The 10,719-nt window shown below is 36.3% G+C and overlaps 1 protein-coding gene and 2 long non-coding RNA genes across 4 annotated transcripts; 2 read left to right on the top strand and 1 right to left on the bottom strand.

The window, feature by feature from the left end:
* The first annotated feature begins 200 nt into the window (after window positions 1-200).
* On the top strand, window positions 201-1,869 carry LOC149712140 (uncharacterized). Of its 2 annotated transcripts, XM_089860719.1 has the most exons (4): window positions 201-433; window positions 502-581; window positions 653-915; window positions 983-1,869. In XM_089860719.1, the coding sequence occupies exons 2-4, from the start codon at window positions 512-514 to the stop codon at window positions 1,694-1,696; spliced, it is 1,047 nt and encodes a 348-aa protein (XP_089716845.1). In that variant the 5' UTR covers window positions 201-433; window positions 502-511; the 3' UTR covers window positions 1,697-1,869. The 2 variants fall into 2 exon arrangements, with proteins under 2 accessions (XP_089716845.1, XP_089716844.1); XM_089860718.1 differs by having other exon boundaries at window positions 201-581.
* A 1,803-nt stretch (window positions 1,870-3,672) lies between these two features.
* Window positions 3,673-5,222, bottom strand: LOC149712139 (uncharacterized). The gene is made up of 2 exons (XR_016375717.1): window positions 4,395-5,222; window positions 3,673-4,334 (listed from the first exon to the last, which is right to left on the bottom strand). It is a non-coding gene; the product is annotated as an uncharacterized LOC149712139 (long non-coding RNA).
* A 1,517-nt stretch (window positions 5,223-6,739) lies between these two features.
* On the top strand, window positions 6,740-8,212 carry LOC149712138 (uncharacterized). The gene is made up of 2 exons (XR_016377788.1): window positions 6,740-6,926; window positions 6,995-8,212. It is a non-coding gene; the product is annotated as an uncharacterized LOC149712138 (long non-coding RNA).
* Window positions 8,213-10,719: the final 2,507 nt, after the last annotated feature.

Raw genomic sequence — 10,719 nt, 5'->3', positions numbered from 1 at the left:
AAACTGTCACGCGATCCTAACGCTGTGAAAAGAAGGTGTGAAAACGCGTTCTGAAAGGCGCGATGAGACGACGACGACGACGACGACTGGCTTTTTATTATGTAGATAAAACAAGAGGATAAAAGAGGTCTGTCCTCTCGTAATTTTTTAAGCTTTTATCATGATTACTCTATACAACAGCTCAGATTAATAACCCTGGATATGAAAGGAAATAGGGAGGCATACTTGAATAGGGCATCGGCATCTCTAGCGCCCCTATAGTCAAAACTTGGAAACAAGTTACCCCAAACAAACTCAGTAAGCGCGTGACCGCGTCTGCTACTCCATGCTTTTTTAAGCCTCGGCTACTTTTCATCCGCGGTTCCCGTTTCTTTTTTTCTTCTGAGTCTTCTCATCCCGGTACCTGGTCCGGAGGTTTTGTTCACTAAATTAGGTAGGTTTTTTGTTTTTTATTTATATAAAAATTAGATTAAACTATAAATTTGATAACTCAAATGACAGAAAAGCGATAATGGATGATTCAGATAGTGATTCAAGTGCAATATTGGTTCCAGATTTATCGTTTTGGGAAAAGGTGGAAGGTAAATTTTATAATTAATTTGTAGATGGTTACATTTAAGTGTAATCCCAACAGGCCAATTATTATTTACAGGTGTTATTTCAAATAACTTTGAAATTATATGCAAGCAAGCATTTAATAATATGATTACTACCTCCGACCAAGGCATGGACTGTGATTTAGCTAAAGCTATTAAGATATGTGCAAAAGAATTGGTTTCCTTCTACGCACTCAAGGAAATTTACCTTGATAAGTTTTCTCTTATGACAAACCTAACGAGGGAAAATTACGTTGAGGAATGCCAAAAGCTATTTAGGAACTGTGATATAAAAAATCACATAATTAATATTGTCGAGGTTAGTAAATATTGAAATATTTGTCTGTTGGTTGTGAGAAGAAATCACTTATAAGTTTATACTTTAGGACAATGTTCCCATTTTAACGTCAGTGTACGATATACGGTACATATCACATACCATCATGGTAGAAATTTTTGATGAAATTTTGAATGAATCTGTTACCATTACAAAACCCGAAGAGAGAAATGTTCCCGTAGCCGCAGGCGAAGAAAATTACTTGGAAAACTTCAAGTTACTACAGTTTGAAACAGCTGAAAACCATGATCTTGAAGCTGTATATTATGTTGGAGGTTCTGTCATCAGATCTATTAAGAGAAAAGTTCCTACTGATTTGTTTACCTTCATTATGGAAAGGATGTCTTTGGGCGAGCAGGACAGAATGTCAGAACCTAGTAATTGGACAGTTAAAAAGGACAGGGGGAAATTGATTCACATTAACGACAGCACTAAAGAATTGTTTGTGATAATTATTGCAATAGCCAAGAAATATTATTCCCCAGCTCAACGATACCCAAGAGAACTTCGATTAAAAGCTGAATTTGATATTTTAGCTAGTAAAATTGTAAGATCTAAATGGTCTGAAATCTGGTCTGAAGATAGATACTGTGATAAAAAAGATTCAGTTTTAAAAGCTATAGTTAACATTTTTCTAACTATTTACGGTTCAGGTTTAAAAACATTCCTTTCACAAAAGCACCAAATTGCAAACAAAAGAAAGATCAAAGAAAAGAGGCTAAGGGAGCAGCTCTTAGAAATTAGTAACTCAAATCAGAGTTAGTCATCTAATGTTCAAATTAAGTTTATAGTATTAATTTGAATTTTATGTATTAAAAATGGTAAAAAATTCCTATTTTGAAAAAAGTGATAAAAAATTACAAAACACCAAAGTTAATTTCTGATTGTTATTCACTTTATTTTTAAAACCTTACAAGTTTTTAATTTTAGGAAAATCCCTAAATAATTTTAATTTAGAACTCGTGGGTTCCAAATTTCAAGATTTATCAAAAAAATTAAAGTCCTAACTTTATTAATTAACGCTACTCTAAAATAAGGCCACTATTTCCATTTTTTGGAGCCTTAACAAATGACCGAATTATTTGCGTTTTTTCATTACTCTCTCCGTAACCTTTAGCGTTTGGGTTGTGATTAGCACCAAGCAAACTTCGTACTTTTCCACAATGTTGCTCAAGACAGTCTTGATTCAAATGCGTCGTGAGAATGTATTTTGCACCTTTATTTAATAAGAAGCGGATAATTTGAATAATGGAATTAGTTGAAACACGGATGCCCTCTAGAGTTTCTTGACTTAATTGCATCATCTTTCTCTCAGCTTTAGAAAAAGCGGGATACTTATCATCTATTTCTTTTTCCCAATCTTCAAAATATGAAAGAAACTCTGTCTGCAACCAATTTAATCGCTCATCTTCCACACTTTCAATAGGACGTTTGTAATCATTTTTCTGCCGCTTTCCTGTAGCGTAATTCGATACATTCATGATATCAAAAAATTTATCCATTAAACGAATGAATTTGACAGTTTCGCTTGCTTTTTCCCCCAAAATTTCCTCCATGGCCAATGCTACACTCTCACTTAGAACCTGTGTCGCTAGCTTAACTCTCATGCGAGAATAAGAATCCAGATATATGTGCTCAAATTTTAGTTTAGGAAGTTTTCTAATAATATTAGACGAGTCAATTTTGTATAACTCCTCAAGATGCGACCATAAGATTTCCTTGTTGTTTTTGATCATCCTTCTGGTAGGAAGCTCAGCCTTTACATTAGTTTTCTTTTTTCCTTTAGATATTTTCTTTTTTGTGAACTTTGGCAAACCACTTTTAGAAAGACAATTTTTTGCAGTCTTCATAATGTGTGGAATGTCATATATGAAATACAATGGCCTATCTTCAGATCTAGCAAATCCATTTTCACAAAAATGATCAGTTCCATAGTTCATTTGGAAAAACTTTCGGTTTGAGGATGCTCCATCTCCGACCACACATAAAACCCTACAGCCTATTCCTTCTAATCTTCTAATAGTATTCCACACTAAGTGGTTTAATGTTTCTGCGTTTAATGACGCCGTTGGATAAAACGATAAAGGGTATTTTAAGGAAGTAGTTATCCCACGAACCATGATTTGCATGACATGAGTGGCTAATTCCAAGGGTTCGTCTTGGGATTTAGATCTTTCTTCAATGCTTCGAAGTTTTTCAAGCGCATCATCTAACTCTACAAATCCGGATATTTCTCCAGTACTTTTATGATATATGATATCCTGTTGAACCTTCATTTCATCAATGCTTAAACAAACATATTTTTCATGTTCCTTTTTTGAGACTTTGTTGAACTCTTTTTGGAAATACAATAGAGTTTCTTTGGAGAGACCTGGTTTTTGTAGCATATTCTTTGAATAATTATGAAGGGTTCTTTCAGTTGGAAGCTGCAACGCTCGTGATTCTTGCAAAGCTCGATAAGCAGAGGGCGATTTTGAACGCATATAAATACACCATTTAATTATGTTTGGATGCCATTTCCGGGATTTTGGGTTTTTGTCAAGCATTTTTATTTGTTCCATCAAAAATTCCCTAGCAAACTCATTTTCATCATCGTTAACGTGATTCTTCAATATTTTCGCGAATCCTTCGCTAGATAGCTTATCAATTTTTTTCCCTTTTTCTTCAATGTATGATTTTAATTTTTCATCTCGGCTCATAAGAACGTTCTACCTTTTTTGCTGCTTTAACCTTTTTGATTAAGTCATCTTTCTTCATAGTTTTGTATTTTCTTTTACATTTAGTCACTACATCAAAATTCCGCCTTTTGTATTTGAATATTATACTTCTCAGTTGAGGACGAAATAAAACACAAGCCATACATCTTTTGCTTCTTTGATATGTTGGTTTGAAAATGATAGAGCATTTAGTTGCTCTTATTGCCTGAGTGTTTTTACAAATATATCCACTTTTGCGCTTTATAGATAGGTAACATTTTTTAAATGTTTCTTCGTCATTTCCGCAACAAAGTGACCAAGTATCTATGACTTTCAAGACTTGAAGAAGGGACTCAGGGCCATCAACTACTTGTGGTATTTCTTGAAAAATATAATGAGTCTTTTCTATGACGTCATTCCAAATGTATAGAGAAATGGAGTTATCTTCATTAACAAGAAGTTTTAAAATAACAGAATCATGAAGGATTTTAAAAACTTCAAGTGCATCATATTTTTCGGTTTAAATGGTTTTAAACCATCCGTCTGGAGCAGAGAAAGCTTCCCAAACATTTCTAAACAGCAATTCTGAATTAACTGGTTCCAAAAAATGTTCACTGCATAAGTTGGGGTCAACAGCTACTGATAGGTTTTCCCCGCTATCATTTAAACTCATCCCATCTATGAAAAATCTTTCTGCAATCTCAACTATAACGAATTTGTTCTCATTAGTCTTAAGTTGCATGCATTTACAGAAATAACTGTTACCGGAATTGTTTCCCAGTTCCATTATCGTTTCAATAGCTTTGTCCTCTTTTACTGCCTCACAGCTGTGATCTATATTTATAACTGATGCATTTTCCATGCCATCATTGAAACTAATTCCATCTATTTCTGCAATCTCAACTATATTGAATTTGTTCTAATTAGTCTTATGCTACATGCATTTACAGAAATGACTGTTATCTGAAATGTTTCCAAGCGCCATTAACGTTTCAGCAGCTTCATCCTCTTTCGTCGCCTCACACCTACGGCCCATCTTTTTTACTACCAGCTTGGTACTAATAATTGGGTTAGGATTCTGTTTCGTTGGTTCATTCTCAACGAAATGTTTTGAGCAAATCCAGTACGTTTTTAATTTGTTATTTTTGTCCCTCTCTAACAAGTTTTTTATGCTAAAGTCTGCGCGACCACAAGCCTTAACCCATTCTTTACTACGATCAAAATGAATCCTTGAACAGTTGAACTTGGAAATTTAAAGAACCTCACGTTCTCCATGTTTGGTTTATCTATAGTCACTCTTACAATTTGCGTAAGAACAGCGTTTGCTAGGCATTTATTTTAAATATTTAATGTCTTTAACTTAATATCGAAGTAGACACAAAAAAAAACCGTTTTCGTTTACTAGGCCTTGCCGGTACAACCGTACAATTCAAACTGCGTCGTCTGCATGGGGTAACAAAGTTCTACGTTTTGCCGTCTGAGGGCGCCACATGGCGATACTATTTGAAAACGCCCGGTTTTGCTTGCCTTTCATATCCAGGGGTTATTAATCTGAGACAACAGTAACAAGGAGTATAAACCCATTAGTGGAAGCAGTATTTTTTTTCGAAACAATCTCGCTTATGTTTATCCTCTCTAGACTTCGCTAAAAACGTATTACTCCTACGTAAAATATTAATAGACAGGCAAGGATTCATTCCATTAAAGAAGGAGCGCAATATTATCCATATTTTCATTTCAAATACAGAGAAAAGAAATTATTATGTTTCTGAGAGGAGCTTCCCATTTTGGTTGTTGTTTTGAAAAGTATATCGCAATGCACGGGCCTTGATAGATATAGGAGGCAATGAAGGAAATATATCGCATGCTCGGGCTTTGGTAGATATAGGAGGCGATGATAATCTCTCTCTTTGCACGAGAGGTTTATCTTTAATATTTAAATAAATAAAATTATTTTTAATTATTTTAATCTTCAATAATTAACATTAATAATAGTTAAATCGTTTAAAATAAAGTTATACCTATTATCATTTCAAACTTTGCTAATATTGACGTTTAAAGTGAAGGGTACCCCTCTTGCCCGCTTTCTTCAAATTTTGGGGTATATATACGATTCGTTTCCATTATAATAGTAAGGAAAAAGCGCAATTGCGAAAACCTTTGGTGGCGATCCCACCTTAGGGAGGCTAGACGTTTCTCGTAACCCTAGCTGATCGCCGCGTATATCCTAAAACCAAACGATGATAATGGAGTAAAAGCCAATGATACAGATTGGTGTCTATGTGGAAGACCAGTGGATGGTGGTGTTAGAAACCAGTGTAAGTGCAGACTGGTGTCAATGTGGGATTGACAAAGAACAGAAGATTGTGGTGATTAGAAGCCAGTAAGAACAGAATGGTGTCCGTGTGGGATGGACGAAGACCAAAAGATGGTGGTGATTAGTAGCCAGTAAGAACAGACTGGTGTCCGTGTGGGATGGACAAAGACCAGAACATGGTGGTGTGAGAGCTCAAGTAGAGGAGCCATTTCCGTGACTGTGAAAGCAGTTCGGTAATGGCGAACACGTTTGCTCCGATACGCAAACTGCGAACGCGGTCACGTGGGTGTAACAACGGACAGACAGACAGACAGACAGACAGACACGACCATTACAGAACCTCTCCTGGACTACGTCACACGGAGAGGTAAAAAGTGTAGGTTGCCGCATGCCTTTATTACGCGAACTTCAAAATCCACATTTTAGCCCCACTAGCAGCATAGAGACTATAAACCCCAAGGAGTGGCAGGTCCCCCGCTCTACAAGCGCAAATAATGATGTTGCTCCTAAATTGTTACATGAGAGCTTCCGGCCCGTTTAATTTTGCTTAGCGGAAATCGCCCTGTACCAGGAAAAAAGGGGCAACAAGTTCAGGCATTCCTTCCACTCCTTGGGGTTTATAGTCTCTATGCTAGCAGACGACAATGTTTGTTATGATTACAAGTATTAATAGAGGTAGAGCTTATAATAGGTAAGAATAAGATACATATTAATCCTTGTATTTATTCCCAAGCTTCCGGTAGCATCCCTTGCGCGATTTGAATAAAGTTTCCCTTTTCTGCCACCAGGAAGACTTGTCTCCCGAGTTTTACCTAGACAATGCCTGTGGCTAATTTCCCGCCGATTCACGCTTACGGGTGGTTTGATATGCTTATGGCTATGTTTGAATACTGCTTCAATAGTTCGTAAATTTTTTCTTCAAAAAAAAAAGAAATAATTCTATATCTAGGTAAATTAGTTTGACTCGGAGAGGCGGAGAGGTAATATTTTGGTTTTTCCAACTTGTTATCCTAAAAATAAACCATTTAGCTAATTTATTCCCTAACAGTAAACAACTTAAACTGTCATTATAACCCGGCTCTAATCGTTGCAATTTACGATTTACTTAAAGAAAAACTTAAAATTAATTAGTAAGCCTAAATATGAGTGACAAAGATGGATCAGACGATGCTTTGGAAAGACTAGAGGAAATTATCGGAACAAGGACTAGATAGCCAGGCTAACATAGAGCCTTAACCATAAGTTTGTCACTGGTTACTGAGAGCTTGTCATGAAGTCATATAAAGTGACGCCTGGACGGCCTGGTGAGAGGCTGTCAAAGGATTCGTACAGACTAAATAGGAAAACGCACTTTTAAAGCAAGTGTAGTCAATTCTGGCGTCATTCTTGAAATATATTATTACGAAGTATAGGAAGTGTGAAACTTATGGAACCTATCTTATAAACCTATGTCTTCTATTATTGTCTATGGTCCCAGAAAGAATCATCCAGCGAAACGTTTCCAAGTTTACGAAGGGGCAGCGTAGCGGTTAGCGCTTTCGCCTCGCAACACGAGGATCCCGGGTTCTATCCTGGACTGTGGCACCGGGTGAAAATCTGGGAACAAATCCTTCTGCGTAGAGTTTGCAAGTTCTCTCCTCGCTTGCTAAAGGAGTTTTCCTCCGCGGTCTAACCCGGTTTCTCCTTTCCATCAAAACTTGCAGAGGTTAACGGTAATAGTTAGTATAGGGCTCTGTCGGTTAGTTGTGGCATAGGGGCTAGCCACCACCCCTCTATGCATTGTAAAGGGACCCACATGTAAACAAGCCACAGGCTTAGTGTGGAAATTCCTTCGTAGACAAAGCTTAGATTATTAATTCCTAGTGAAATATTTACCCTCTTAAGTAACTACGGTTCATTTACTTCTGGCACATCAAGGTAATATTCCGGCTTTTTGCCCTTAGTTATGAAACTTGTAACGATGATGATATTCCCAACCAAGCTTGCGTCAATTGAGAGAAAAAATTCGAAAATCTCGGCTAAGACCGAGAACGAGCTTTTGAAACAGCGGGGCTAATTTTAGGCTGAGTAAGTTCAAGCATGGAGGGTTCATGCATGTGGACGGTGTTTACATTTTGTTTTTGCGGCGACGGTGTATCGTGTGGCGTCCTAATGTTTTTAAAGACGGTATTTAATTAAACATAATGGATAAATTAGAAGCCTTAGCTAAAGAGATAAAAGATAAAGCAAAATGCGAAATTCATAATAAAAAACCCTTTAAATTGAATGAGAAGCTTCGTTTGAAAAACCTCTGATTTATATAACACCATAAGTGAATCATATTACAGCTCCCTATAAGTACTGGACGTAGGTTATGCTTTTGTAAACAGCGTTTTCTTCCAAGACATCCAAGCCCGCCATATAAATCTCAGTTTTACAAGTATAGTTTTCCCATTAACCCGGTTCTTGAGTTAGGTTAACCTACGGAAGTTCCGGTTGATGGTAATGGCTGTCAGACCGCCGTCAGTATCGTGATTAGTGTGAAGCTTATTATCGCGTTATAATTTTGATTTAGAATGACTTATGTTAGGATCAATGTAACTAATTGCAATGGTTGCAGCCCACATTAAAGAGACATCTGATACACGATCTATGTGATATTGAAAGCACTTAACCGTAAGCAACTAAAAAAACGATTTGTAAAACTGAAAAATATTGACCAGCATCTTTCGCAAACGGAAAACGTTAAAGCATTGAAAAAATTTGTCACACTTAAAAAAGGAAAACAAATTTCTATGTCGACGCACATAACCTTTAATTAGTAATAAATCGGTCCAACTATCCCCGCTAAAAACCTTTAAATCGATCGGTGGAAGCTTAGCTCAGTGCTGTACTGTACTATGGATACATTAGAAATATTCAAGCATGATGAAGGCTATTTTGATAATTTGAATTCATATTAATTTCCTTTTCAACACAAGCGTTTAAAAATACATATAGACCGCCAATTATTTTTTAAAATCGGAAAAATAAAGTGGACTTCCACTATTATATTCACAACCCAACACTTTGTATGGAACAACTTGTTTCCCTCCGCGCTCTTCTCTCTCAAACCTTTCCTCATTGGCTACCAGCCTACCACTTACTTCCGTTTGCTTCGCCCGCTTATTAAAAATTACTTTCGCGCCAAAATCATTCCTCTGGTTTAGTTCACAAATTCGCCGCTGCGTTTCGCATATACCCTTTTCTCTTCAGTGCTAGGAGACAATGCTGATGCACGGCGATGTTATATCGTCCAGTACTTCTAGCAAAGAGAATATAGGGGAGGAGTGGAAAGAGGGGAAAATCTTGTTGCTCTTTTCTACCGCGCATCTTCAATGCGCAGTACCGAGGCATTTCCGTTTGAGACATTTAACGGTATCGTAGGTGGCGCGACTGAGCCGGAAACTCCCTCGTACCACTAGTATAATTTAGGGGCAACAATGTAATTTAGCCTTGTGGAGCGGGGGAGCTTCAACTCCTCCCCTATATTCTCTTTGCTTCTAGGGAGCTGTAATATGATCCACTTCTGATAACACAAGTTGGGAAAACCATTACCTCTCCGAGTCAAGAGAGGAAGACTACTTGTACAAACTTATTAACCTAGATATAGAATTATTTCTCTTTTTTTGAAGAAAAAATTTATGAATTATTAAAGCAGTATTCCAAGCATAGCGAATATACAGTAAAGCAGAACACATTTTACACCCAATAAAGATATGTCTTGGACACATGGAAATCAGTCAATGGGAAAAAAACAGGAAATGAAGAGTTAAAATTTTGAAGAGATATTACCTTTATGTGTTTGTAAAAGCCCAATTGTCTACGCCTCAACTGTATACCCTCAATGTTGAAACCCATATTCACAACAAGTTTGCGGTGTAAACGCTTTCCTCTCGTTTCACCTCAACGATTTTCTTAGTTTGCCAACATGACTGTTATCATTACATAACAACAAAGCTTATTTGTGGCCACACGCTCTGAAAGTGAATGCACACCATAAAAAGTATGAAAACTTCGAAGCTATAAACTGATTACGATCAGACCTTTCACTGATCTGATTTCCAGCATGATGTTTTATTCTAAATTCAAACTCTGATTATTTAACTTTCGGCTTACTCTGAACCGTTAATGTCTCTTCGCTGCATTAAAACAAAGAAAAACAAAGGCCAATTGTTTACTATTTGGTTCATTAGGCCTGTTAACATATTTAACTTCAGATAAACGATAGAATTTTAAGCCTAAGCGTTTTTTCTGTAATCTGCTAGGAAGGTTTATGCTATTTACATATGCAGTATAGCTTAAATAATATATAATTAACTATTACAAATATTAATATAAAAAATATTCTTGGAATATCAAAATGAAACGGATCTTTATAGCTACAAAACTACTAAAGGCATCGAAATTACGACAAATATATACATATTTTACTTTTAAATTATGAAAAAAAGTTATATACTTTTACACAAGGCGAACTGCTAACGAGTTGCACTAGAGTAACAACGAACGCGCACACACAGACAAACACATAAACTGCTGTTAAGCTCTTTCTGTATTAATTTTGAGTTGAGAAACATTGAAACAAGATAAATATGATCAATAATATATATTTTCTTCGTTATTTATTCACCTTATTGAGCGTTACATCGTTTTTAAAAATAATAACTAGACATTCTTGGAAGACTAGACTAATTTTGACGTTTGAAATGAAGGATACGCCTGTTGTTTCGCCCTACTCAAATCGGTAGCATA

This window comes from Phalangium opilio, unplaced genomic scaffold (genome assembly GCF_054372755.1).
Source record: "Phalangium opilio isolate 3A_F unplaced genomic scaffold, DU_Popi_V2 ptg000011l_1, whole genome shotgun sequence".
Classification (NCBI taxonomy): Eukaryota; Metazoa; Arthropoda; class Arachnida; order Opiliones; family Phalangiidae; genus Phalangium; species Phalangium opilio.
The sequence above is the reverse complement of the archived record's forward strand: the minus strand, read 5'-3'. Positions and strand labels throughout refer to the sequence as shown.